The 27,147-nt window shown below is 46.9% G+C and overlaps 1 protein-coding gene across 1 annotated transcript in view; it reads left to right on the top strand.

Moving 5' to 3' along the window:
• The first annotated feature begins 2,666 nt into the window (after positions 1–2,666).
• Positions 2,667–27,147, top strand: part of PROSER2 (proline and serine rich 2) — a 49,410-nt gene continuing 24,929 nt past the window's right edge. The window contains exons 1-2 of the mRNA XM_002717494.6: positions 2,667–2,849; positions 24,486–24,705. Of these exons, the coding sequence (XP_002717540.3) occupies positions 24,568–24,705 (138 nt within the window). The 5' untranslated portion in view covers positions 2,667–2,849; positions 24,486–24,567. The remainder of the gene's footprint in view (positions 2,850–24,485; positions 24,706–27,147) is intronic.

Genomic DNA, 27,147 nt, shown 5'->3' with positions numbered 1-27,147 from the left:
GGCTTCAAATTCTCCCTCTAAACCATTTCTTTCATCCTTGGTTTATTCCCTACCCTTTCACACTTTTTATTTTTTTTAAGGTTTTATTTATTTGTTTGAGAGGTAGAGTTACAGAAAAAGAAAGGGAGACACACAAAAAGATCTTCAATCCGCTTGTTCACTCCATAAATGACCGCAGCAGCTGAAGCTAACCCTATCGGAAACCTGGAGCCAGGAGCTTAGTCAGGGCCTCCCACGTGGCTGCAGGAGCCCAAGCGCTTGGGCCATCTTCTACTGCTTTCCTAGTGCATAGCAGAGAGCTGCATCAGAAGAGGAGCAGCCAGGACTCGAACTGACACCCACATGGGATGCCAGCCCTGCAGCAGAGGCTTAGCCTACTATGCCACAGCGCCAGCCTCCTTTTTGCACTTTTGAGGCCTTTTCCATGTCCAGGTGACATAAAGAGCTCTGGCTAAGGGGCGCCTTGGGGACTGGGAGCCAGCCCACGCTCAGTGCTGAAGCTGGGTCCCTGGTTATGTGGGCTCTGGCTCACAGACAGGGCCACCTGACTATGATTCCCACAAAGATTTGGCCAGCACAAGCAGGGGTTGGCCTCATTCCCCCTAATGCCACTGGGATAAAACCTTCTTCTCAATCTCATTTTCTCTCCTTTTCCTCCACATACCCCCCCCTTTTTTTTTTTTTTGCCTTTTTCTTTCCTTCATTCCCAAGCTCATCATCCTTCGATTTCTTTTTTCTTTCTTCTTCACCTATATGATAAACCATCAAAGCTCAACCAAGTGTAAAGGACAATAATAAAAAGAAAAAAAATCTGGAAAGCACCTATCAAAATGTCTCTTTTTTTTTTTTGCATGATCTGAATCACCTAACTCAAAGGTATTTAACATTATTGAACTTCTATTAAGTCCCTTCATGACAAAAAAAATCTTTCCTACTTAGCATAATATGGGACAGAAGTTTAAGAGGAAAAAAAAAAGAACATAGATCCATTATTCACCAGGGATTAAGGGCTGTCAGAACTGATTCTCTCCTGGATTTGCCGCAGAAAGGGGGATAATAACACTTGCCTAATTAACTAGCATGTTGGGTAGATTAAAGTGCTTTGTAAACAGTAATTAAAGTGGCACGGAGTTAGGTGAGGCTAATGTATCATTAGAGAAAAACTTGTCTCCCCTTTAATCAGGTATCTCTTCCTGCGGAGGACAAATCTGTGATCCACGGTGGCGAGCCCTGCGTGGTGCCAGAGACCATTCTGTGCAGTGCCCTCCTTGCTACGTCTTCAGCACAATGGAGCCAAACGCCCATATCTCAGGAATAGAGGTTGTCCTCATGTTTGCCATTTCAGTACACAACAAACCCTGTAATTATTAAACCCCATAGCCGGCTTTCTCCCTCCCTAGTGAGCTGTTCCACCGTATGGAAACACTGGTGACATTCACTTCCACCCACTTATAAAAGCCTTCCACAAGTAGCTATTAACCTGAGCAGATGTTTCCACAGTGATAGAGCGAAGAAAAAATCCCAAGGAGCAATGGAGCCAAAACCTTGAGGCTCAGTGGGTTCAGCTGCTGCACCCTGTCTAGCTGTTTCCAGTTTCAGTCCTGACTGCTCTGCTTACCATCCAACTCCCTGCCAATGTGCCTGGGAAAGCAAAGGAGGACGACCCAAGTGCTTGGGACCCTGCACCCACATGGGAGACCCAGATGGAGTTCCAGTTTGCTGGCTTCGACCTGGCTCAGCCCTGGCTGTTTCAGCCGTTTGGGAAATGAACCAATGGGTGGAAGATCTCTGTCTCTCTCTCTCTTTCACTCTGCCTGCCTGCCTCCCTCCCTCCCTTAATTCCCCCCGCCCTTTCTTTTCTTATTTATTTGTAAGGCAGAGTGAACAGAGAGAGAGAGAGAGAGGGAGAGACAGAGAGAGGTCTTCCATCAACTGGTTTGCTCTCCTAATGGCTGCAGTGGCCAGAGCTGAGCAGATCTGGAGCCAGGAGCCAGGTGCTTCCTCCGGGTCTCCCACGTGGATGCAGGAGCCCAAGCACTTGGGCCATCTCCTACTGCTCTCCCAGGTGCATTAGCAGGAAGCTGGACTGGAATTGGAGCAGCCAGGACTCAAACTGGCATCCATATGAGATGCTGGCACTGCAGGTGGCGGCTTTACCCGCTATGCCATAACGCTGACCCCACCTGCTTTTCAAATAAATAAATAAATCTTTAAAAAAAAAAAAAAAAAACCTATTGGATGATTTACATGTGAACCTCAGTTTCCCACCTCTGTAAAATGGGGAGAAGAAACCAGAGGGCTGTTTTAAGGATTAAATGAAATAATGTTCAATGCCTAGTTCAAGGGAGCTGGTATTCAATAAACAGCAGTTGTTATCATTACTTTAAAAAAAAAAAAAAGCTTCTCAAACTAATGACCACAAAAGAAAAACACAGTTCTAGCTCATTGAGAGCTTCAAACTCAAATCCCTGTAGCTTTTCTCTACGTGGGTAACTCAGAGACGGGAGCTGGGGATTTTTCACAATGATCGTCCCATCATTCAAACCTCACACTTGAACCCAGGCACCCTGAGAGGCCACTGCGAGCTCGGCCCCGGCGCCCGGGCCTGTCCCTTTAAGCGCTGCGGCCGCGCGCTGTGTGCGGCTAGGGCATCTGAGCCCGGGCGGCGAGGGCGCGCGCGCGGCGGGGCGGGCGCGCGCGGCGCTGAGGGAGCTCGCGGCGGGACGGCCAGCGGCGGGACGGCCAGCGACGGTCGGCGAGGCGCGCTCGGGGCGAGCAGGCGGCGCCGAGGCTGCGGGTCGCCGTCCGCTCGGACACCTGTCGTCCCCGTGGGAAGGGGCTCCCGCTAGGTGAGTGTGGCTCTGCGGACCCCGGACAGGCTCAGAGCGCCGGGAGGGCGTCCCGGCAGCCGTGCCCCGAGTCGGGGCGCCCGTGTGGCCGGCGTTTGGTGGCGAGGCGGGGACGGTGGGTTTCGGACCGAGACCGGGGCGGCGGCGGCAGGGATCTGCGTCCCCCGCTGCGGGCGCCCCCTGCTCCTCGCCCTGCGCTAGGTTCCTGAAGTTGGGGAAGCCGTGGGGCGGGGGCGCGCACCTGAGGGGACGCGGTCTCCGCAGAATGTGCAAGGCTTTTTACACTGAGAAGGTTCGGCGCCTCCTTGGCGATTTCAGGGGGCCGGGGTCGCTGGGGGACAAACGCGGGCTTTGCTGATGGCGGGGGCTTCCTTGTGCGGGAGAGGGGCACTGAGGTTGGCAGCGAGTTTTTGTTTGACTCTAGCTTTGGGCGCCGGGAGTCCCCGGCTGCGCCCAGCACCGCGTCCCGGTGCCAGGTGCCCGGTGCCCTTCCCGGCCGGCGCCCGGCTTCCCGCCGGGGACCTGGGTCCCGCACTGCGCAGAGGAGGGCGCGGGTCAGACCCCGGCGGCAGGCCCCCCGGGAGACGGAGGTCCTAGTTAGGTGTTCGTCCCCTCCAGGGTGAGGTGGGGGTGGGGGGCCCGACAGGTAATCGAATCACACGGGAAGGTGTAGGATATGCTTTGTGAACCGGGCTGGGGGGGGGGGGGGTAAAAAAAAGAGCAGAAAATGTAGCTAATGTGATCAGTTGAACAAAAGACAATAAAATCAACTCCAGTATTTCTCCCAGGCTTTGAAAGTTTCCCAGTATTGTTTTACAGACTCTAAATTTAAGCATCTAGGTCCCCCCACCCCCTTAACCGCAGGAACTAACCTCAGAAAACTTTTTAACTCTGCCAGAACCTAATTGGTGCAGAGAACTTAAAAGTGAGCAAGGGAAAGTGATTCTGTGTGTCTTCCCCCACTCCCACCCCCAACAGGATAAAACATTCAGTTCTGTTGTAGGATGCTTGGGAGAAGAAGGTTCCGGCTGAAATTTTAATAGGGAACTTTTTTTCAAAAAAAAGTTTTTATTTCTGAAAGGTACAGAAACACCAAACCAGGTATACGTGTCCACGCGAGGAAAATGTTCACAGGAGAAATCTTATCAGAAATTCTTTTCGACTTCTGGTTTTCAATAACTGTGTATTTGCCCAAGCCTGCATTAAAAAGTTTGCCCTCAGAGTTCCCTTTCTGAATGTTACAGATTGTTTTTCTAGTTGGAGGAGATTTTTTTTTTTTTTTTTGGCTTCATGAAGCCAGTGTGGAAATACAAACAAATGCCCTGTTTACTTGGGATTGGGTGGGAAGGATGGAAGTTGTCTAAAATCCTGCTTGCCAAACCTGACAGTGTACATATGGAATCTTGGGTATTTTCTTGCCTGGACTAGTAGTAGCCATTTTTCCGTGACTGGATATATTTCTTGGTAGTCGCACTTCCAGTGAGCTTCTCTGAAAATTCTGGATGCTGGGAACTTAAAGGTGTCGGATTTTCTCCATGTCTAGAAACCAGAAATCCCACATCCATGTGATTATTGAGAAAAGCCTGGAAGACGGGTGATGCTTTAAGAATGCCGGATTCCATGGCTCCCTGTGCTGCATGGGAGAGAGGAGATTTGCCCCGTTTTAGGGCAGGCCTGATGTGTTCATTAATTCATTCAGTATATTCATGCTGAGCCCTAGCTGGTTACCAAGCTTAATGACATTGCTAGATGACAGCCTTACGGCTCAAACTGAGCAAAACCAGATCAAGTAAGCCTTGGCCGGGAGCTCAGGAGACACCTGGCCCTGGCTCCAAAGTTCTCAGACACCTAAGGAGCCCATAGTCGGCACCCTGTGTTGATTGTGAAGATAATCTCCCGATTACTGCTGAAGGAGAGTGGAGCCTCGGAACCTCAAGGGAGACAAGTGGGAAGCCTGGGTGGAGCAGGGCTAAGATCAGGGGATTCCTGGGACAAGAAGTTCAAAGGCATCTTATCTGCATGGTGATGGGACAGCCGCCAGTGGCACTGAGGCCAGTCGGTCGCTCAGTGTCAAGGAATCCTGGGAGCATCCCACATCTTGAGGTCTCTCCCTTGGTGGTGAAGGGCAGCGTTTAGTTTCTGGTGGCGGCGTGGTGGCTCCCCAGCCACCTGCGTGCTCTGAGGAGGATGGGCTTGGCAGCTGTGCACCTGAGGGAGTCCACTGGCCCCTGCGGGAGAGCCTCTGGCCCGCACGGGGCTGCCCCCTGCGCCAGTGATGTCAGTGCAGTGGAGTCACTGCCGGCACTCTGGCTATGAGACACAGTGGGGCTGTCCCTCTCAGTAACACTTCTGTCCTCCTTCCAGACTCCCAGCACTGATCTTGAAACCTGAGGCTGTTTTGAGAAAGTTGGAGCTGGGTCTGTTTACACAGTCGGGATTGGTGATAAAGGAATACGGAGGGCAGGATGTGCTGCCCTGTTGGAGGGAGAGATGCGGTGGCCTTTATGACTATGTCTTCATACTGTCAAGACACAGGCACTGGGAAGAGTTGATTCTCAGTTTTTACTTGTAGTAAAAACACACGTGACATAAAAGTTACCTGCCACTTTCAGGTGCATAGAGCGGTGGCATGAGGTGCATTCCTGGTGTTGTACAACCGTTAGGGCTGTCTGATTCCAGGACGTTTCATCAACCCCAAAGGGGTCCCATTCCCTTGAAGCACTCTGCATGTCCCCCAGCACTCTAGCCACGGAAGCTACTAATCCCCATCTTCATCTCTGTGGGTCCGCCTATTCTGGAATTCATAGCAATGGAATCATCTTGCAACACGTGACCTGTAGTCTCGGATGTCTTTCATTCGGCCTGATGTTTTCAAGGTTCATCCATGTTGTAGCTTGTATCAGTCCCTCATTCCTTTTGATGGCTGAATAATATTCTATGTGTATGTCACATTTTGATTATCCATTCATCAGTTGATGGACATTGGGTCATTTCCATCTTCTGGCTATTGGCTTTTTTTTTTTAAAGATTTTATTTATTTATTTGAGAGGTACAGTTACAGACAGTGAGACAGAGAGAAAGATCTTCCCTCCCCTGGTTCACTCCCCAAATGGCCACAACAGCTGGAGCTGCACCAATCTGAAGTCAGGAGCCAGGAGCTTCTTTTGGGTATCCCATGTAGGTGCAGGAGCCCAAGTACTTGAGCCATCTTCTACTGCTTTCCCAGGCCATAGCAGAGAGCTGGGTCGGAAGTGGAGCAGCCGTGTCTCAAACCGGTGCACCCATATGGGATGCTGGCACTTCAGGCCGGGGCGTTAACCCACTGCGCCAGCCCCACCCACACATATTTCTTAATAGAATTATCTTGGTGGGGGGGAGTCTACACTCTTTTATACTACACTAGAAACAGGGAAGCTTGGTCAGTTGAATATCCTACAATGGTACATTTGGAATTTTCTATAAAGATCAAGAGGGTTTAACTGTAGTCAACATCTAAGTGGCTATTGTGCCAGGGACAGTTGTGTATACAACCATAGAGGTGGTCTTTGCCCTCAAGAAACTTACAGTCCTATGAAAGATAACATAAATGTCAAAAAAGTGAGTCAGTAGAGCCTGCGTTATGGCCCAGCAGGTCAAGCCGCCTTTGGCTGCTCTGCTTCCCATCCAGCTTCCTGCTGTTGCACCTGGGAGGCCGCTGGTAATAGCTCAAGTACTTGGGTCCCTACAGTCCATGGGGGTGATCCAGATGGAGCTCCTAGCTCCTGCTTTCTTCCTGGTTTCCCAGCCCTGGCTGTTGCAGGAATTTGGGAATGAATCAGTGGATGAAGATCCCTCTCTTTCTCTGCCCCTCTCCCTATCCCTCTGCCTTTCAAATGAAATAAATAAATCTTTTAAAAATGAATTGATAACAGAGAGGTCCGTACGTCTTTTGGGAATGGAGGACAGAGGTAATCTTTTGACCAGCGATGTCAGGACACCTACTGCAAAATTTAACATCTGAACTGAGCCAGTAAGGGGAGGATAGTGAAAAATCAGGCAAAAATGGTAGAACTGTGGCTTTGGTTGTCAGGCTGAAAGAGTTTAGCCTTTGGTTGGAGAACGCTGAAGGTTCAAGAGTAGGGTCATGATCGCAGATCGTGGTCTCTGGTTTTGCTGTGGAGTTGACATTTGCACACTGAGGAATAACTTGAACGGAATGTTCAGAATTGAGGAAAGGAAGATAGAAATATTGAAGAGAAAGATAAGAAAGGTGTGAACACAGGGAAGACACTGTACACTAGACTTCTTGGTGCAAAAACCAAAAATGTTTACGTTGACAGCTATAAGAAGCCCTGTGGGGCTTGCCGAATCCACTTAAAGGGCTGCACCTCTGTTTCCTCGTAGGGTGAAGACAAACTGTCCTCCATGTCCACTAGCTAGCCCCAGAATTGTTGACTCAGCTCCTGCTAATCCATTTTATAAAGCAGAGGTCTTTAAAATGCACATAGCGGGTTAAAGCCACAGCCTGTGGCACCGGTTCTGGTCCCGGCTGCTCCTCTTCCAATCCAGCTCCCTGCTAATGTACCTGGGAAAGCAGAGGAGGATGGCCTAAGTCCTTGGGCCCCTGCATCAACTTGAAAGACCTGGAAGAAGCTCCTGGCTTTGGCCTGGCTCAAGCCCAGTAGTTGTGCCCATTTGGAGAGTGAACCAGCATATGGAAGATCTCTCTCTACAGGTCTCTTTTCTCTCTTTATAACTTTGCCTTTTAAATAAATAAATAAATCTCTAAAATACACATGTTACAGGAATATACTGAGTGTTATTTTTTTTTCCTGTTGACTCCTATATTGATTTTAGAGACTTATGCTGAGGAAAAATGTTTTGGTATCCACATATCATAAAATCACATGTCCAGCCAAAATTTCGTTGCAGGGAAGACTTCCCTTTTTGACAATGTTAATTATCAATTCAATTCTAAAAATATGAGGCTAACCCTATGCAATGGCCAGCATTCAACTGTTTGACCTACACCATCGACATCATCATATAATTCAGGCTGTTCACTGTGCAGCCGTTTTTGGACCTTACCTTTTCATCCATTGGACAAATTCAGTCAACGCACTTGAAAATTCACAGAAAAGTATGGTGTCTTCGAATCTTGTTTCTTGGTGAATTCTCATTTCAGCAGAACTCATTTAGTTTTTGCTTACCAGGGTGGCGAGGTTCACAAGCTTTACGCCCAGCAAGCAACAGCCCTTTCTTGTTACTCGAGTGATTACCAAGCTCTGACTCTTGATCTACTTAAAGGAGCTCTGTTTTCTCCCAGAGAGATTGATAGGCAATCCCCGAACTTCTGAAAATAGTACATCTAAGCTGGTGGTTGGACTCATCCAGTTTTTACAACAGACATTTGGTTGGCCCATTCCTTGAAAGAGCGCTGAAAACCTCTGTGTGCTCCTCTATTAGAACAGGGGTGTACATTTGCGCCCCCAAACTGAACGTGCAGCAAGGGATTGGAGGGATTTGTTGCTGGGTGCTCTGGAAATTTTAAGAAGAGATGGGAGGCTCTGTGTACCCATTCCCTGGTGAAATGTTCTTAGTCCTCTTCCCAAATGAGGCTGGCAAGGAGAGATTTTTGGAAGATGAGGTTAAAAGTTGGATGCAGTGGATGGACCCAGCTGGAGGTCTTAGGTGAGCTTTGCTCCCCCTGGATTGTGTTGAAATCTGTTCCATTTGAGGTAAGACATGTAAATCAAACTAAGCAGCCATTAAAAATACAAATGTTAAATGAACGTGATCCAAGTCTGCTTTATTTTCATTGTGGGGATGCATGAAAAATTCTAAGCTGCTTAGGAAGAAAAAGCCTTGAAAACCAATAAGGTATAATTATTACTTCCAGCAAAAAGTAAGACATGTTAGTCCAGCACATAATGGGTGCTGGTAATATTTACTGAGTAAATAAAGAAGAAACACAAAAAGTTCTTTCACAAAAGAAGAACTTAAACTGGATTTTTTTTTATTTTGTAAAAACTTAATAATACAGAAATATAACAGGCATATTAAATGTCATTTCTGGGGAAAATTTAATTTTACATAGATATTTTAAAATATATATTTCTATATAAAATTTATAATATATAAAATATTTTACATATATGTAAAATATAAATTATTTTTACATATATATGTAAATGTATGAAATATATTTATATATTTAAAAGGCAGAATGACAGAGAGAGGGAGAAACAGTGAGAGGAGTGAATCTTCCATCCACTGGCTAGCACCTCAAAGGACTTCAACAGCCAGGTCTGGACCAGGCCGAAGCCAGGAGCCTGGAACTCCATCCAGGTCTTTCACGTGGGTAGCAGGGGCCCAGGCACTTGAGCCATATTCCATGTCCTTCCCAGGTACCTTAGCAGGAAGCTGGATTGGGAATAGAGCAGCCAGAGCCAGTGCTCACGTGAGATTCTAGCATCTCCAGCGTAACCCTCCATATCACCGTGTTGGCCCCGAATGTCACTTTTTCCAAAACGAGTTAAGAGTAAAAAAGTGCAGTGTCTAGCTTTGCAAAGATCTCATAAAATAGAACTGTTCTCCCAAATCTGTTGTGCCCTGGTTGATACTTTTTTCTGTTTATCTCCTGCCAGTTATGGTTATTACTTTTTGTTACTAGGAACTAATCAGACAACTAGTCCAAGTTGTTTTCAGGTGATTTACTTGAGGAAAATCTAATTCAGCAATGATAAATGGGTAGTCAGAGACTCCTTCCCTCAGGGCCTACCCAGGTGAGGCTGCCTGGTGAACTTGTTTGCATAAGCGTAGGCAATCAGTGACTTTCTTGTGGTGTCTGGTGCTGAGTGATTGCCTCCTCACAGCTGAAGCATTCACAGTGGAGACAGTTGGAAATCAACCTTGGTTTTCCACATTTCTTTTCAAAAGATGGCTAAATGAAAACATGTGGAGAAGTAAAATTCCTAGCCTTTTTTTTTTAAGATTTATTTATTTATTTGCAAGTCAGAGTTACACAGAGAGAGGAGAAGCAGAGAGAGAGGCAGAGAGAGAGAAGTCTTCCAATCCACTGGTTCACTCCCCAATTGACTGCAATGGCTGGAGCTGCCCCGATCCGAAGCCAGGAGCCAGGAGCTTTTTTCCAGGTCTCCCATGCGGTTGCAGGGGCCCAAGGATTTGGGCCATCTTCTACTGCTTTCCCAGGCCATAACAGGGAGCTGGATCGCAAAAGGAGCAGCTGGGTCTTGAACCAGCGCCCATAAGGGATGCTGGTGCTTCAGGCCAGGGCATAAACCCGCTGCGCCACAGCGCCGGCCCCACCTTTTGTTTTTAATGCTTTTTAATATCCTTCAGGGCTAGTTAGAGTTTAACATTAGACATTTCAGAAGTCAAGCAAAACCCAGTTCAAAGAAAAAGCTTAATTGTATAAAATGCTAAACTGTTGGTCCCACCTGCATTTTAAAACTTCAGAGCAAGGGGCGGGCATTTTGGGGCATTGACCCAGCCTGTCACCTGGGATGACTGCATCTCATATCGGAGTGCCTGGTTCCCGTCCTGGCTCTTCTGCTTCCAATCCAACTTCCTGCTAATGCACGTGGAAGGCAGTGAATGATGGCCCAAGTACTTGGGCTCCTGCTACCCATATGATACACCCAGATGGAGTTTCTGGCTCCAGGCTTCAGCCTGGTCCAGGCCTGGTTGTTGGAGGCATTGAAGAAATGAATGAGTGAGGCCGGCGCCGCGGCTCACTAGGCTAATCCTCTGCCTTGCGGTGCCAGCACACCGGGTTCTAGTCCCGGTCGGGGTGCCGGATTCTGTCCCGGTTGCCCCTCTTCCAGGCCAGCTCTCTGCTGTGGCCAGGGAGTGCAGTGGAGGATGGCCCAAGTACTTGGGCCCTGCACCCCATGGGAGACCAGGAGAAGCACCTGGCTCCTGGCTTCGGATCAGCACGGTGTGCCGGCCGCAGCGGCCATTGGAGGGTGAACCAACAGCAAAGGAAGACCTTTCTCTCTGTCTCTCTCTCTCACTGTCCTGTCAAAAAAAGAAAAAAGAAATGAATGAGTGAATGAAAGCAGGCTCTCTCTCTTCCCCCCTCCCCCCGTCTCTGTTACCCCCCTTTCAAAGAAATAAATAAAAATCTTAAGGGAAACGTCCAAAACAAAACTAATTCATTGTGCACACTTCCAACAACAAGCTTTTCCCTGAAGGGACTTTTTCTTTGATCTTCTTTGCTAGGATAAGGTCCTGGTTTGCTTAGTGAATGTTTTTAGAATTCCAAGGATTTTTTTTCTTGAAATTGAGAAACAGCCCAAACTAAAGAGTGGTTACAACATGTTTATTTTGCTTCAACCTGTTCATTTGTACAGAGGCCCCTTTTGTAGGTTAATCTTGGTGGTGGATTTCACCTGTAGATGGATCCTGTAGATAATGGCATTTACTAAGTGTTGTGAGTATTGGGAATTGTGTCTGATGTATTTACTGGTGCCAACGTTTTAATGTATCATTTGTGAAACCAAGTTAAGCATCTTTTTTATTGCTGTGATTAAAGTCACTCCCCTCATGGCTGGCACTGTGATGTAGTAGGCGCTGTGGTGTAGCAGGTAAAGCCACCGCCTGCAGTGTCGGCATCCCACGTGGGCACTGGTTCGAGTCCTGGCTGCTCCTCTACTGATCCAGCTCTCTGCTATGGCCTGGGAAAGCAGTAGATGGCCCAAGTCCTTGGGCCCCTGCACCTGCGTGGGAGACCCGGAAGAAGCTCCTGGTTCCTGGCTTAGGATTGGCCCAGCTCCGGCTGTTGTAGCCATCTGGGGAGTGAACCAGCGGATGGAAGACCTCTCTCTCTCTCTCTCTCTCTCTTTCTGTAACTCTGTCTTTCAAATAGATAAATAAATCTTAAAAAAAAAAAAAAAAAGAAACTACTCCCAAGTGCTTAAGCTTTTCTTTTAAAGATCTGTTTTGCTCTGACTTAAAAAAATTTTATAGAGATGGACAGTTGGAATTTTGGTTAAGTAATGAATATTGACTAAGTCTCTGTTTTGAGGAGAATATAATCTAAAACGTGTGGTTATATTTTAAAAGCATTCTGCCTATAAGGAGTTTATAATCTAATTGGAAAAAAAACAGAACACATAGAAACCTGATGCATCATCAGTCCTTTCAGAGTGACACAGGTGGGCTGTACACGGAGTACGGCAGGAGCCAGGCAGGGACGTCAGGAATAGGGCTGGGAAGGAAGACGGTTTGGCAGGGATGTGTGTGACTAGGAGAGCCACCGGGGAGGCAGTCAAGAGCGCTCACTGTTGAGTGGCACCTTGAGCACCGACTGGAGAAAAGGGTTCCTGTTGTGGAAAGTCAGGTGGAAGAGATAAGCTAAGGCCAGGTTCCACAGATAATTTAAAGCCTTATGTTCTTTTTTTTTTTTTTAAGACTATTTATTCATTTATTTGAGAGGTAGAGTTACAGAGAGAGAGAGAGAGAGAGAGGTCTCCATCGCTGGTTCACTCCCTAGGTGGCCTCAATGGCCGGAGCTAAGCCGATCTGAAGTCAGGAGCCAGAAGCTTCTTCCAGGTCTCCCACATGGGTGCAGGGGCCCCAACACTTGGGCCATCTTCCACTGCTTTTCCAGGCCATAAGCAGAGAGCTGGATCGGAAGAGGAGCAGCCAGGATACGAACCGGCGCCCATATGGGATTCCGGCGCTGCAGGTGGAGGCTTAGCCCACTATGCCACAGCACTGGCCCCAGCCTTTGTTCTTACATGTGGGTTCCTCAGCCATATAGATTAGCAAAATGAAAGCTCTGCCAGCTTGTGAGGCCAGTGGCACCAGAAGTGATCCAGGGTTTCAGAAAGGTTATTGCAAATACTTGGTGATTTCCTGGGGCTGTTGTACTGATTTGAGAGTAGAAATACCTGGGAGGAAGTGAAGTGTAAGGCCCACAACTATGTTTGCCTCTGTTAGGTCGCTCTGTCCCTACGTGTGTATGTATGGCTTTGGTTGATGAAGGATAGGAGGGAACGACGCTGTTTTTGGTGTGTGAGATTGTAGACAGAACTAAGTTGTGCTCAGAACTCTCAGGTATGCTGTGGGAACTACAGCAGAATCCTGTTTTCTTTCTTTTTTTAAAAAAAGATTTATTTGGAAGTCAGAGTTACAGAGAAAGAGGGAGACAGAGAAAGAGAGAGATTTTCCATCTGCTGGTTCACTCCCCGGTGGTAGCAACAGCTAGTGCTGAGCCAGGCCAAAGCCAGGAGCTTTGTCCATGTCTCCGACATGTATACAGGGGCCCAAGCACTTGGGCCATTTTTCCTGCTTTCCCAAGCGCATTAGCGGGGAACTAGATGGTAAGTGGAGCAGCCAGGACTTGAATCAGCAACCATATGGGATGCTGGCACTGCAGGCAGAGGCTCTAATGCCACAGTACTGGCCCCTCTACAAGTTATTTTTATGGGAAAGAGGAAATGGTTAATTTAAGGATTATTTTAAAGACATAATGAGGTTGAATACTGTAAATGAGAGTGGTGATACTCAGTTTCCTTGCAATTTATGAACTGATTTAATGAAACTACAATAGAATGTCAGCATCATTCAGACCTTCATTTTTTAGTAAAGGTATTCTGTAAGAACTCATTTTGTTAACCCACATTATTTCTGTAAAAATAAGAATTAACACAGAACCAGATAGAAACTGTAAAAGGCAGATTCCTATCTTCAGGACAAATCAGAGCGAAGTGCTTGCGTCATCAAAGATACTCAGTTCATGTCCATATGAACAAGTGTTGTCAAGAGCCACTAGCGTCCAGGCCAGCAAGGGCTGGTTTGTGATTCCTGATCCTGGTTTTCACCCACCATGTAACCTGTGAAAAGGCCCACTCATGCTAATGGGCTGTGGTGATTCAGAAACAGTTCCCACTGTGAAACCCTCCCATATTTTAAAATGTTCTTGAAGGTCAAGAAAAACATATCTTTTTTTTTAAAAGATTTATTTATTTTATTTGAAAGAGTTGCACACAAAGAGAGATCTTCCATCCGATGGTTCACTCCCCAAATGGCCGCAACGGCCAGAGCTGCGCCGATCCAAAGCCAGGAGCCTCTTCCAGGTCTCCCACGTGGGTGCAGGGGCCAAAGGACTTGGGTCATCTTCAACTACTTTCCCAGGCCATAGCAGAGAGCCGGACAGGAAGTGAAGCAGCTGGGTCTTGAACCAGCGCCCATATGGGATGCTGGCGCTTCAGGCCAGGGCGTTAACCCACTGCGCCACAGCGCCGGCCCCAAGAAAAACATATCTTTGAAAGTAGCTTGGCTTTTAAGTCACCATATTAGTGTTTCTTCAGGGGGTAGCTTTAAAGATAGTTTGTCTCCTAAGATTGTTTGTCTGCGTTCTGGAACAGATCTTCCCCAGCTTCCTGTAAATGAAAGTGTGAGAGTAAGAGGATCAAAGAGTAGACATGAGGGGAAGCATCGATCCTGCCCTGGACTGTGGCGCGCTCTTTGCCCTTGCCCTGTTCTGCCGGTGTGCATGTGAATGCTGCCCTAGCCTGTGGGCTGGTCTGGCTGGACTGGCTCTAATCTGTAAAAGCATGCACGTTGATCCTGCCCTGGTCAGGTGTGCTCCTCGCCTTTGCCCTCATCTATAGATGTGCACATCGGTTCTGCCGTAGCCTCTAGGCGTGCATGTTGACCCTGCCCTAGGGCACAGGTAAGCTCATTGGTCCTGCCATAGTGTATAGCCTGAAGTGTATATGCAAAGGGGCTGCTTTTGAGAGGCTTGTCGCTGCGTCTTTGCCAGCTCAGCTTGCTTCTGTTGACTGTATCTTACCAGTGTTGGTTACTGTCTGAACAAGGAGTGAGGGTCTAAACCTTTACTGTGTATAGCTTCAGATCCAACTTGGAACTTTTCCTTTGTGAAAAGTGGATACTGGCAATGAGTTGGAGCAGTTTTATTTTTAAAATGTAATGTAGAGGATGGCGTGGCGTAGTGGGTAAAGCTGCTGCCTGCAGTGCTGGCATTCCATATGGGCACAGGTTCAAGTCCTGGCTGCTCCACTTCCTATCCAGCTCTCTGCTATGGCTTGAGAAAGCAGTAGAAGATGGCCCAAGTGCTTGGGCCCCTGCACCCCTGTGGGAGACCTGGAAGAAGCTCCTGGCTCCTGGCTTCAGATCAGCTCAGCTCCGGCCATTGTGGCCATTGGGGAGTAAACCAGCAGATGGAAGACCTCTCTCTCTGCTCTGCCTCTCTGTAACTCTTCCTACCAAATAAAAAAATAAATCTAAAAAAAAAAAAAAGTGTAATGTAGACACCCTTAACAAAGTTAATTCTCAATCACTTGACAATGGCAAAGAGTTTTTCCACTCTTTTGTTCAGAACTATGACATATTTGGTTACTCATTTTGTGATTTTTGTTTGACCTGTCAGGAAGCTTAGAGTCCTCAGTAAATCTGATCAGGCTAACTTTTTCCTGTTTAACTCAGAGCTGACCTGTGCTCTAAGAAGAGTTTGTCTTCAGAATTTCTCCTCTTCCTTTTAAAGCCGTCCTGTCTCCGGTGTGTCCATCCCGAGCTGTCAGGATGCTGTGTTCCGTATGTCATCTTTTCTTCCCCTGCTGTTTCCTAACTTGTGAGCCCTGCATTGTCTCCTTCAATGCTGGGCCTCTCCAGGGCTTGAAGGTGTAAATGGTCTGATAAATCATCATTCCCCATTCCTCCAGGAAGCCGCCGCCTTCTGTTTTTCCAGCAGCAGGAGTCTGGTGCGTAAAGAGAACAAGCAGGCACCGTCCTGTGAGTGAAGCAGGCCAGGTCTATGTTGCAGGGCAGTCAGGTTGTCACACACGCACCCTCACTACCCCATCCCCGTCACTGGCATGTGATTCTGAATGTAGATGTGAAAGACTCTGTGTGTGTGTGTGTGTGTGTGTGTGTGTGAGAGAGAGAGAGAGAGAGAGAGAGAATAAATTTATCTGCAGCAGGCTCCCCTGTCTGTGGTGGACATGTTCCAAGACTCCTAGTGGTGCTTGCCGCCACTCACCTCTTCATTTTAACTAAGTGCTTCTCACGCACCTGGGCTGTAACGGTCACAGTTTCAGGTGCAACAGCAAAGCTAACACGAGTTCTTTTTCCTTCTCAATTTCATGGATTGGAGATTGGTTCCGACCTTAGATCATAGCAACAGCCTCAGCATGTGATTTTTTTCTTTCCTGATTAAGTTTAGAAGGTGCACCTTTTCACTTGAAGGACGCACTCTATCTCCCTTTCTGTCACTCTGCCTTCCAAGTGAATAAATAAAACTTCAGAGAAGAGGGGCGAGTGCTGTGCACAGCAGGCTAAGCCGTGTCTTACACGTCCCCATCCGTGTTGGAGTGTTGGTGCTCCAGGCTTGCCTCCACCTCTGAGCCAGCTTCCTGCCAGCGTGCCTGCTGGCAACAGCTGACATTCAAGCACGTGAGTTCCTGCCGTCCACGTGGCGAGGACCAGATGAAGCTCCTGGCTCCTGGCTTTGGCCGGAGCCGGCCTTGTTGCAACCATCTGGGGAGTGAACCAGCAGATGGAAGATGTTTCTGCTTCTCCCCGCTTCTCTGTCACTCTGCTTTTCAAATAAATAAATAAAAACTTTAAAGGGGTGAAGGAAGTACCTTGTGCCTTTTGGACTACTAACATCACTACTCTTGTGCTTTGGGTGCGTTTTAAAGTAAAATAAGGTGATTGGATGCCGTGACAGTTGGTCTGATAACCGAGCTGGTTGTTGAGTAAGTGACGTGCTGGAAGTGAATGCAGCATAGCTACACTGGCCCAGGAGTGGCTGACGTCCCAGGCAAGATGGAGCAGGACAGTGTGCAATGTCATCACTCTACTTAGAGTGGCAGGCAATTTAAAAGTCGCGAGTTTATTTCTGGAATTTTCCATTGATATTTTCAGGCCACAGTTGACTAACTGAAACTGCAGAAAGTGAAACTGAGGGAGCTGCTGTCAGTGGCAGTGTGCTAGGAAACGAATCCCAGCTCCGCACGCAGTGACACTCTGTTCGCGCCGCCGCGCAGTGGGTTGCTACCAAGGGATGCCGAGTGTTCATCCTACAGTCAACACTTGCGCTGTGTGTGCTTATTCCTGGCGTTCACGATGGTTGATGAACCTCGGTGACCGTTGGCTGGGCAGTACTGCGAGCGCCGGTGTGATAACCATCTCTGTACGTGGTCTTATGAGAACATTCCTGGTGGAGAGTTCCTCCGGAGGGAAGCGAGCAGTGGGATTTGGGGGTCACAGGACACACTTAATCTCACAAAGCACTGCCAGAGTGGTTGTGTTAGTTTGCTGCTTCTAGCAGTGGTACGTGAAGATTCCTGTTTCCCCACATTCTTGGGAACACTTCATAAATTTCATTATCTAGTGTTGCTAATCCAGGAAGATTAAAATAATGTCTTACTGTAGTTTCAGCCTGTCCTTTTGTCTACTAGTGATGTTGCACGCCTCTCTTGTACTGCTTAGTCACCATTGAATTTTCCAAAGATGTATAAATATTTACTGTAAAATAACATTAGTTTTTTTTTAAAGACTTACTTATTTGAAAGGAGAATTACAGAGAAGCAGAGGCAGACACAGAGGAGAGAGAGAAAGAGAAAGAATGAGAGGAGATCATCCCTCCATCCACTGGTTTACAAATGGCCGCATGGCCGCAATGCCTGGAGCTGGACCAATCTGAAGCTAGGAGCCAGGAGCTTCTTCCGGTTCTCCCAAGGGGGTGCAGGGGCCCAAGGACTTGGGCCATCTTCTACTGCTTTCCCAGGCACATTAGCAGGGAGCTGCATCGGAAGCGGAGCAGCAGTGACTTGAACTGGTGCCCACATGGGATGCCGACACTGCATTCAGCACCTCTACCCACTGTGCCAGCCCCAACATTAGTTTTTCAAAACAGTGGAAAAGGATGGGTTTTTCACTACTTGCATTTGAGCAGTTGAATCGCCTTCTTGGCTTGAGGATAGGGAGTAGTTCTCTCTTTCACACATTAATTAATGTTTTTTAAAAAAGATTTATTTATTGGAAACACAGAGTGACAAAGAGAGAGATCTTCCGTCTACTGGTTCACTCCCCAAACAGCTACAACCACCCAAGCTGGACCAGGCAAAAACAAAACAAACAAACAAACAAACAAAACCCGGAGCCAGGAACTCCATCTAGATTTTCACCTTTTTTCCCAGGCGCATTAGCAGGGAGGGGCTGGGTTGGAAGAGGAGGACCCATTCTGTTATGGGACACTGGCATTGCGGCTTAACTTGCTGCACCACAACACTGGCCCCAATTACGTTATTTTAAATTCAAGTTGGAGCACATATGTAAATATGAAAAATGAGGGCATAGAACGCTAGCATAAAACATGGGAGGTATTTTATTTATAGCCTTAGAGTAAGAAAGGACTAAGTTGGCAAAAACCCCGGAGCCATAAGCAAAAAAGGCTGATACATTGAACTACGTGAAAATGAAAATTTCTTCAGGTTAAATTACAGATTAAGGAAAATATACATTTTTGACTTACAGCAAACAGTGTCTGAGTCTCCTGCTGTGTTTTATGGTTGTGTTTGTCTAACCCAGCTCTAGTACTTTGTGTTAACTCCTTGAAATAACTTTATCTCCTTAGTTCTTTATTGGCTTTCAATAACATTTTATTTTTTTCTGTAAAAGTTTGCATATCCTTTGTTATATCTATTTCTAAGTAATATACACATGTATATGTGTAAATATATATTATACAAATTTTTAATGTAGCTAATTATCTTGTTTGTGGCTAGTTTGATTTTTTAGATATTTATTTATGTGTAGAAACTATTAAATTATTGTTGCTTCTAGTAATTTATGAGTTCTTCAGAGTTTTCTACAAAGACAGTAATTGTCTGCATATAATGATATTTTTAGTTTGTCCTTTCAAGTCCTTGTCTGAGTACTTTTTGCTTGCCTGGTATGTGAGTTAGAACTTAATAAAATACAATACATGTAGAATAGGAATGGTGATCATTGGAATGCATTTAATGTTTTACCAGCAAGTGTGATGTTTGCTGTTATTTTTAAAATAGCTGTCTTTATTAGGTTAAAACATTCATCTTGAAATTTTTGCATAATATTAAATTTATCAGATTTTTTTGTTAATCTGTTAAGATGATTGTATGCCTTTTATCTTTTAAGCTATTAATGAGGTATATTGGAAAATTAATGCTATTCCAACCATGCATTCTAGGGACTGTCTTGCTCATTATTTGTTTTTTATACTCCCCTTAAAAATAACTTTGTTTAGGGTTTTTTTTTTGGCATCTGTGTTAGATTTATTTATTAATTTGAAAGGCAGAGTTACAGAGGTGGAAGAGAGAGAGAGAGAGTGAGAGAGAACGAGAGAGAGAGAGAGAATATGAATGAATCTATCCACTGGTTTGCTCCCTAAATGGCCACAACAGCCAGGGCTGGGCCAGACCAAAGCCAGGAGCCTGGGACTCCATCTGGGTCTCCCATGTGTGTGCAGGGGCCTAAGAACTTGGGCTGTCATCGCTGCTTTCCCAGGTGCATCAGCAGGGAGCTGGATCCGAAGTGCACCTCAGGAACTTGAACCGGCGTATGGGATGCTGGCGTTGCAGGTGGTGGTTTAACCCACCGTGCCAGCACCTGCATCTGTGTTCTAAAGTGTGCTTGGCCTGTAATTTCTCCTCTCTTGTACATTCTTCAGGTTTTAGTATCAAAGTTTTAAGAGACTCAAAATGAGATGGGACATTTGTTCTTTTTCTCTTCTCTGGAAGCTTGGAGTTATTTGTTCCTTGGATGTTTGATAGAACTCTGCAGAGAAAACTTTCTGGATCGGCTGTTGTCATTATTGGAAAAAAATTTTTATATCTACAGATAGATTTTCTTTTTTTAAAAGTTTTATTTATTTTAAAAACAAAATGACAGAGAGACAGAGATCCATCTTCCATCCATTAGTTCACTCCCCAAATGTGGACAAAAGCTGGGGCTAGGCCAAGTGGAAACCAGGAGCCAGGAACTCCATCGAGGTCTCCCATGTGGGTGGCAGGGACCCAAGTACTTGGGCCATCTTCTGCTGCATTTCCACGTGCATTAGCGGGGAGCTGGATGGAAGTGAAACAGCTAGGACTCAAACCAGCACCCAAACAGGGGCTGTGGGCGTCTCAATCAGCGGCTTAATCCCCATTGTTACGCTGTGCTGGCCCCTGATCTGTTTTCTTTCAAGAATAAATTTTAAGGAGATACTCATTTGTCTTCTTCATCTTTGTTTTCAAACTTCCTGGCATAAAATTGTTCAGGTGTCTGCTTTTCATTACCTGTGAAACCTACAGCTATGTCCCCAGCTTCATTCTGATGTTGTTAGTCTAGGTTTTCCTTGATTAGTTCTGCTAAAAGTTTGTCAATTTTATTAGCATTTTCAAAATGATGAGTTTTGGGTTTTATTCTCTTTTGTGTGGTTCTCTACTTAATTTCACATTCTTGGTTTTAGTCTGTGGTTATTTTATTACTTTTCTAATTGAAGTTAGATGCTTTGTTTATTATTCTTATTGCAATAAGGGAGGCTCGGTCTTTCTTTCCCTTTCTTTCTTTCTTATTTATTTGTTTGAGAGGCAGAGTTACACAGAGAGACAAGAGAGGGAGGTCTTTCATTCACTGGTTCACTCCCCAAATGGGCACAATGGCTGGAGCTGGCCAATCTGAAGCCAGGAGCTCCTTCCGGATCTCCCACATGGGTGCAGGGGCCCAAGGACTTGGGCCATCTTTCATTGCTTTCCCAGGCACATTAGCAGGGAGCTGGATCTGAAGTGGAGCCGGCACTGCAGGCAGTGGCTTATCCTACTGTGCCACATCGCTGGCCTCAGGGAAGCTTTTTCTAAAGTGGTCCTGAGCTAGGGAGCAGAATTAGGAAGGAAAGTTGCAAAATAAGGCACTGTAGAGCTTGGCGGCTGATTTGAGAGTGGTAGAGCGAGGAGTCAGTGAGTTTGCAACCCTTTGGTTGTGTGACACAGCCTCTGTGCCTAAGGATGGGCTTTGCCTCGTGTAAGTCAGCTGTGGGGTTAGGCAAAACCAAAGCTTTCACGTGAGCGTTGGAAAGACCTAGTTACTCAGGCTCCTTGTACCTACCTGGCCATGGCTGTTTGGTGCTGAGATGGAGTGCAGTGATAGTGAAAGGGGGGCTGGATGCAGACTGTCTAGGACTTTCTGGAGGGAAAGGAGCAGCCTTTGTCTTCTGGTTCCAGCACACTCAGTGCAGGAGGTTCACTTGCCTCATGACCTCAGCCTGTCCACCCGATCGATCTCCTGGGACCACCACCCTGGGCAGCAGCTGTCCTTGGGACCAGCCATGCTGGGTGGATGTGGCATCACTAGGACTGAGACCAGTAGTGACTTTGTCATTGCTCTCTTTATCAACTGATAAATAAGACTTTACCAAAAAAAAGGTGTTACTGGTAAAGAATGAGAAATAAAACCAGGACATGGGAAAGAGTAAACAAGTTGTGAACACACCTGGCTCCTAGTTCTGCCCCTGTAGTGTTAGGGTTCCTGCAGTTTCTTAACAAATCTTGCTCTACATGCTTGCAGGAAGTTGCTTTCTTCATCCACGGGCCGGCTGCTCCCTAGGGGCTAGATTAGACCCCAGCCTCACTGTTGACAGTGTGCACTATTGGCACACGCAACAAGTGGGTAACAGCCTTCCTGGACTCACAGCTGTGGCCGTTCTGTCAGACCTGCCTGCCTCTGTCTCAAGCTCGCTTTCCTGGGCAGACAAGAAACACAGGATGCAGCCTAGTCCTTCCCCTTCAGAAAACTTTGCCTCTCCACAGGGGACCTCAGGTGAAATCCTTCATTTGAATTCCCAGGGCACTAGGAACAGGGGAGCACTAACTCTGGAGTCTTGAGCCTGTGAAGAATACTGAAGCAACGCTCTCACTTTCTCTCTGGCAGTTCTTGCCTTCTGGATGATTCTGGTTAGCTTCCGCGTACTGCTTCCAGAGAGTAATTTACGGACGTCTACATATTACCGTTTGAGAGCAGTTAAAATTACAGTAACTTGAGAGAAAGGTGCATTCTCGAATGGTGTGGCCCTGACTGCCCAGACCCGTAGCAAAATTCCAAATCCTTTCCTGCAAGTGGGGCAGGACGTCTGGGCTCCTGCATTGCCTGGGGCCGAGTTGCTATTTCACTTCCAGTGTCGTTCATCCCGCTCATCCCGCTGATGTGGGTGGGGAGGACTCGGGGCCCTCAGCTCTCTCCTTTCCCCGAGCAGTGGTTCACAGAGTTCAGGAATGAAGAACTTGAGCTGTGTCTGGGGGCGGGAAGAGTCCACACATCACCCTGTCTGCTCTGCAGAGCCTGCCCCACCCTCCTCCCGCGCCATCTAGCTTCGCGGTGCTCTGTCCCCAGCCGCTGTTGTCAGCATACCTAGGACATCCACCGTGTGTGTTTATTCAGATTCATGTCAGGTATGGGATTTACTAGACTGAATTCATTACAGCTTTCACCATGGATATGTGAATTTCTGAGTTGCATATTATTTACTATGTAGATAACTTACACAAAAATCTGTGTGTTGTTTAGGCTTTCATACTATAGAATGAATTTTAAAACTTTAAACACTGTAAGCCTTTTTTTTTTTTTTTTTTTTTTACTATTTGGAATATTGTCAGGTTACAAAAAAAGAAGTGTCCTCAGATTCTTCTGGTTTCCTAACCTTGTACATTTGACCTATGCTAACTCACCTGATAAGTGAAGAGAAATGAGCTAGGGGTGGGCTTTAGCCTGGCAGTTAGCATGCTGGTTGAAATGCTCACATCCCAAACCATCCTGTACCATACCATGCCTTGGTTCAGTTCCGGGCTCTGGCTCCTGACCCCAGCTTCCTGCTAATGCAGACCCTGGGAGGCAGCAGTGATGGCTCAAACAATTGGTTTCTTGCAACCCACGTGTGAGACTTGGATTGAGTTCCTGGCTCCCTTGCTTTGGCCTGACCCAGTCCCAGCCGTGGTGGTCATTTGGGGAGTGAACTAACAGATGGGAGCACGTGTTTCTCTCTCTCTCCCTCTCCCTCTCTCTCTCCCCATGTGTGTGTGTGTACCTCTCAAGTAAATGGATAAAAGTTGAAACAAAACAAAGAAATAGAGTGAGAAATAGTCTTTATGGAGACGTCTACAGGATTCCTGAGTTTTTTTCACAGTAATTTTGGAAGTTTCAAGAGATAGATCTTCTTACAGGTGTTTACCACTGATGGAACTTTCTCCACAAATAGTCATGTTTCTACTTAATTTTAACTAACAGAGAGCTTATTCCCATTAATCTTCTTCTATCTTCTAGAAAGTTTTGCTATTGTTTTTGAAAGGCAGAGAGCCTGAAATCTCACCTGCTGGTTCATTCCCCAAATGCCTACAACAGTGAGTACTGGGCCATGCCAAAGCAGAGCCTGAAATACAATCTAGGAATGCCATGTGAGCAGCAGGGACCCAAGTCCTTGTGCCATCACGTGCTGCTTCCCAAGTTGTGTATTAACAGGAAGCTGGAAGAGAAAGAGCTTTCCGACACTCTGGTACAGGATGTGGGCCTTCCAAGCGCCATCCTAACTGCTGCACCAAGCCTCTGCCCCAGAGTGTTTTGTTGAATTTTCTTAATTATCTGTTGTTCAAGGGACTGGGCTGAATTTTCTACTAAAAGGGTCAGAAGATTGTATGCAGCTTTCTGGGTTCATTTTTGGTATCTTTTTCCTGGAAGCAAAAACATGAACTTCCTGATAGTGTTGATTTCTACTTCACTTATTAGGTAGAAGTTGCAGTAGTTCTGGGCCAGCGTTGTGGTACAGCAGGGTAAGCCACTGCCTGTGACACAGGTATCCCTTGTGGACACCAGCTCAAGTCTTGGCTGCTCCATTTCCTATCCAGCTCCCTGCTGAAGCACCTGGGACAGGGAGGGCAGCAGATGGGAAGATGATGACCCAAATACTTGGGTCCTTCCCACGTTGAAGACCTGGATGGAGTGCCAGACTCCTGGCTTTGTTCTGGCCCAGTCCTGGCTATTGTGGCTGTTTAGGGAGTGAACCCCATGTTCTCTCTCTCCCTTTCTGTCACTCTACCTTTAAAAAAGAACCAGAAGAAGCTACAGTAGCATCAAGGCATCCAAAGTGTCTTCAGTCTTGGAAACATCAGCCACGCTTCCGCTGGTAACTGCTTGGCACTTGTCACCTGACCTCAACTCGGAACTGCAGTGAGCTGGAGAAGGCGCTGCAGTTCTGGGGTGCAGGAGGCAGAAAAGGCAGGAAGAGCCTGCGTGTGAGTGTGCAGGAGCACACAAGCACAGACTCTCAGTGCAAAACAAGGTGCCACCGGGGCCAGCGCTGCGGCATCAAACCACGGCATCCCATATGGATGCCTGTTCGAGTCCCGGCTGCTCCTCTTCAACCCAGCTCCCTGCTTATGCACCTGAGGAAGCAGTAGAAGATGGCCCAAGTCCCTGGGCCCCTGCACCCACGTGAGAGATCTGGAAGAGGCTCCTGGCCCCTGGCTTAGGGTTGCTGGCTCCTTGTTCCTAATGGTCGGGTCTGTGAATGCAGTCTCTCGATCTTAAGGGAGGACAAGGCCTCTCGCCACGTGGGCTCACTGACCGTCGTCCTCCTTTGCTTGCTTTCTCTAGAAGTCGTCTTCTACCTCAGGATGGGACCCTGGCTCCTTCCCGACTTCCTGTGAGCAAGCAGGGAACCGAGGTCTCTGTGGGGATGCCTGTAAGCCAGCAGAAGCCGGACTCTTCGGAGATGGACTCTGACATGTCGCCCAGCTGCGGGCTCAGCGACTTGAGCAGAGGGGGCAGTCTGGAGAGCCGGAGCAGCAGTTCCCGGTCCCGAAGTTTCACTCTGGTGAGTAGTGGTTTCCTTCAGTGCTTTGCCGTGCTCCGGAGGGTTGACTTTGCCCCAACCCCTCTGCTCTGTAAGGACTATCTTACGGAACCCTTTTGGGTTATGCTTTGGAATACTTGTTTGTGAAATGGCAGTCTTATTTATAATTATCTTAAATTTTGCCCAAACACAGAGCCTTATTCACGGCAAAGGAGCAGATCTTTAGCTGTAGCGACAACCCAGGGCTGCTCAGCCACGGCAAGGAGCGTGTCTGGGCACCACAACAAACCCACACAGGGGCACACGGGCAGTCAGTCCAAGTGACTAGAAGAAGAGAAGTGTCTCATGGGACAGAAACAATTCACCTTAAGACAGGTCTTTAAATCCTTTCAACTGCGAATGCTTTTGTATCCCTTCCTTTTGAACCCAGACCTTTCTCCGTGGCTTTGGGAGTTTTGCATAAAGAGTCTTCAGTTTTGAAATACGAGGGGATCTTTTGCACTTTTCTCCCCCTGAGGACATGTATCTTTCAGGAAAGAGATGATTCTGTTCATAGAGGGAAGTGCGGGAGAGATCTGGCCCCTGGGCCTTACCCACGATGGTCTGTGGCTCCTCCTCTCGGTTTGTCTTCTTCCAGTGGGGCCTTCAGACACACTGAGCCCTCAGGGTTTCCCCAGTTGGGCTGAAGATCAGAAAGGTATGCATGTTGCGGGGCTAGGTAATGGTAATGACAGATTTCTATAGACTCCTGCTTGCATATTTTCTTTTTTAAAACCATCCTGGTGGTAAGTAATCAATATGGTGTGATTGGTCACCCAAAGGCAAATATAAGCCAAATTACCTCTGGATGTCAGAGAGCTTACCAATACTAAAGAATGGAAAGTTGAAGCTAATGATGTTACTTTGTAAAAGTAGTGTAAGATACAGATGAACATGCTGGTAGTTAGTGGAGTACATTCTCCAAAGCATAGTTAGCAGGTAGACCTGTTCTGATACAGAAGAATATTGTACAACTTGGTGTACTCAACTCAGGTGCAGTAGTCTAAAAGACCGCCTTGTGCATGTGGTGATGGAATGAAATTGAAATGTTCGTCAGATGACCTTGGTATCTAAGTAGATGAGGGTAGTGAATTCAGAGGATATTTGAATTATTTTCTTGCCTTTCATAATTCTTATCTTGTTGAACTTGAGACGTGACTCTTAACTAATCCTTTGTACCATGACCTCTTTTGATAGGGAAGTAACATAAAATCTGCTAATCTCTTCCTAGGAAAGACCAAGTATGTCAAGTGTTTGGAGTTGGGGGAGGGAAAATGGCTGCTTTGTGTCTCCATTCTAATCATATTGGTTCCATTCTTCCAAATTACCAATTAATGTCTACTTTTACTGAATCCTATGTGGTCCATCAGATTCATAGACCCTAAAGACAAATTGAACTTTTTGGAAGTCTACAGACTTGCCCATTGAGGAGTAGTGTTAACTGCCTGTTCTATATTACCCTGCCATTTCTTCATGTGTGTATGTGTGTGTGATTTATATATGTGCTCAAATATTAAAACACTATTCTGCATGCTAAGGACACGACAGTGGGGTGAATATTCTAGTGGCTGTGGTCCATTAAGACAGAACAGGATGCTGCATATTTGCATCCCCAAGCAGAAGAGGTTAATTGGCGGCCAGAGTGCAGGAGGTTTATCGGGGATGTTTCCAGGATCAACAGCTGTGGCAGGTTTGGCTAGAAAAGGAGGAGTTGAGTTATGATGTAGATCCAGGGTGGGTTCTCGCTGGAGATGGGATAGCCCTTCAGTCACTCCATGCTGGTCCGGGTGGGACCTTCATGCCCAGTTGGTGATTGGCCATTGGATATGAGCTTCCAAGGAGTGACCACGACAAAATAGTGTCTTTCAGCTGAGACAAACTGGAAAGAGGGTTTATAGCTGAGTGCTGTCTTCCAGCCACATATCCCCAGCTAGGGGCACTAGGTCCTTCTTCCCACTGGTAATCTGGATGGCATCCATGCTACCATGAAGATTTAGGAGAAAATGAGAAGAAACCTCTTTGAGGGTCAGAGCAAGCAGAGTACCTGAAAGGTGTTTCAACTTCAAGAAGCAAATCTGGGGGCCAGTGCTGTGACATAGTGGGTTAAGCCTCTGCCTGCGGCGCCGGCATCCCATATGGGTCCAGTTCCAAGTCCCTGCTGCTTCACTTCCAATCCAGCTCTTTGCTATGGCCTGGGGAAGCAGTAGAAGGTGGCCCAAGTGCTTGGGCCCCTGTACCCACATGGGAGAACCAGAAGAATCCCCTGGCTTCTGGCTTTGGATCCGCTCAGCTCCCGCCGTTGAGGCTATTTGGGGAGTGAATCAGTGGATGACTTTTCTCTCTGTCTCTCCCTCTCTCTGACTGTAACTCTTAACTCTCAAAATAAATAAGTGTTTTAAAAATCTTTAAAAAAAAGCAAATCTG

The sequence above is a fragment of the Oryctolagus cuniculus genome, chromosome 13 (assembly GCF_051225735.1).
Source record: "Oryctolagus cuniculus isolate XC-2025 breed Fujian yellow rabbit chromosome 13, ASM5122573v1, whole genome shotgun sequence".
NCBI classification, from domain to species: Eukaryota; Metazoa; Chordata; class Mammalia; order Lagomorpha; family Leporidae; genus Oryctolagus; species Oryctolagus cuniculus.
Note: the sequence above shows the minus strand (reverse complement) of the source record. Positions and strands in the feature narration are given on the sequence as shown.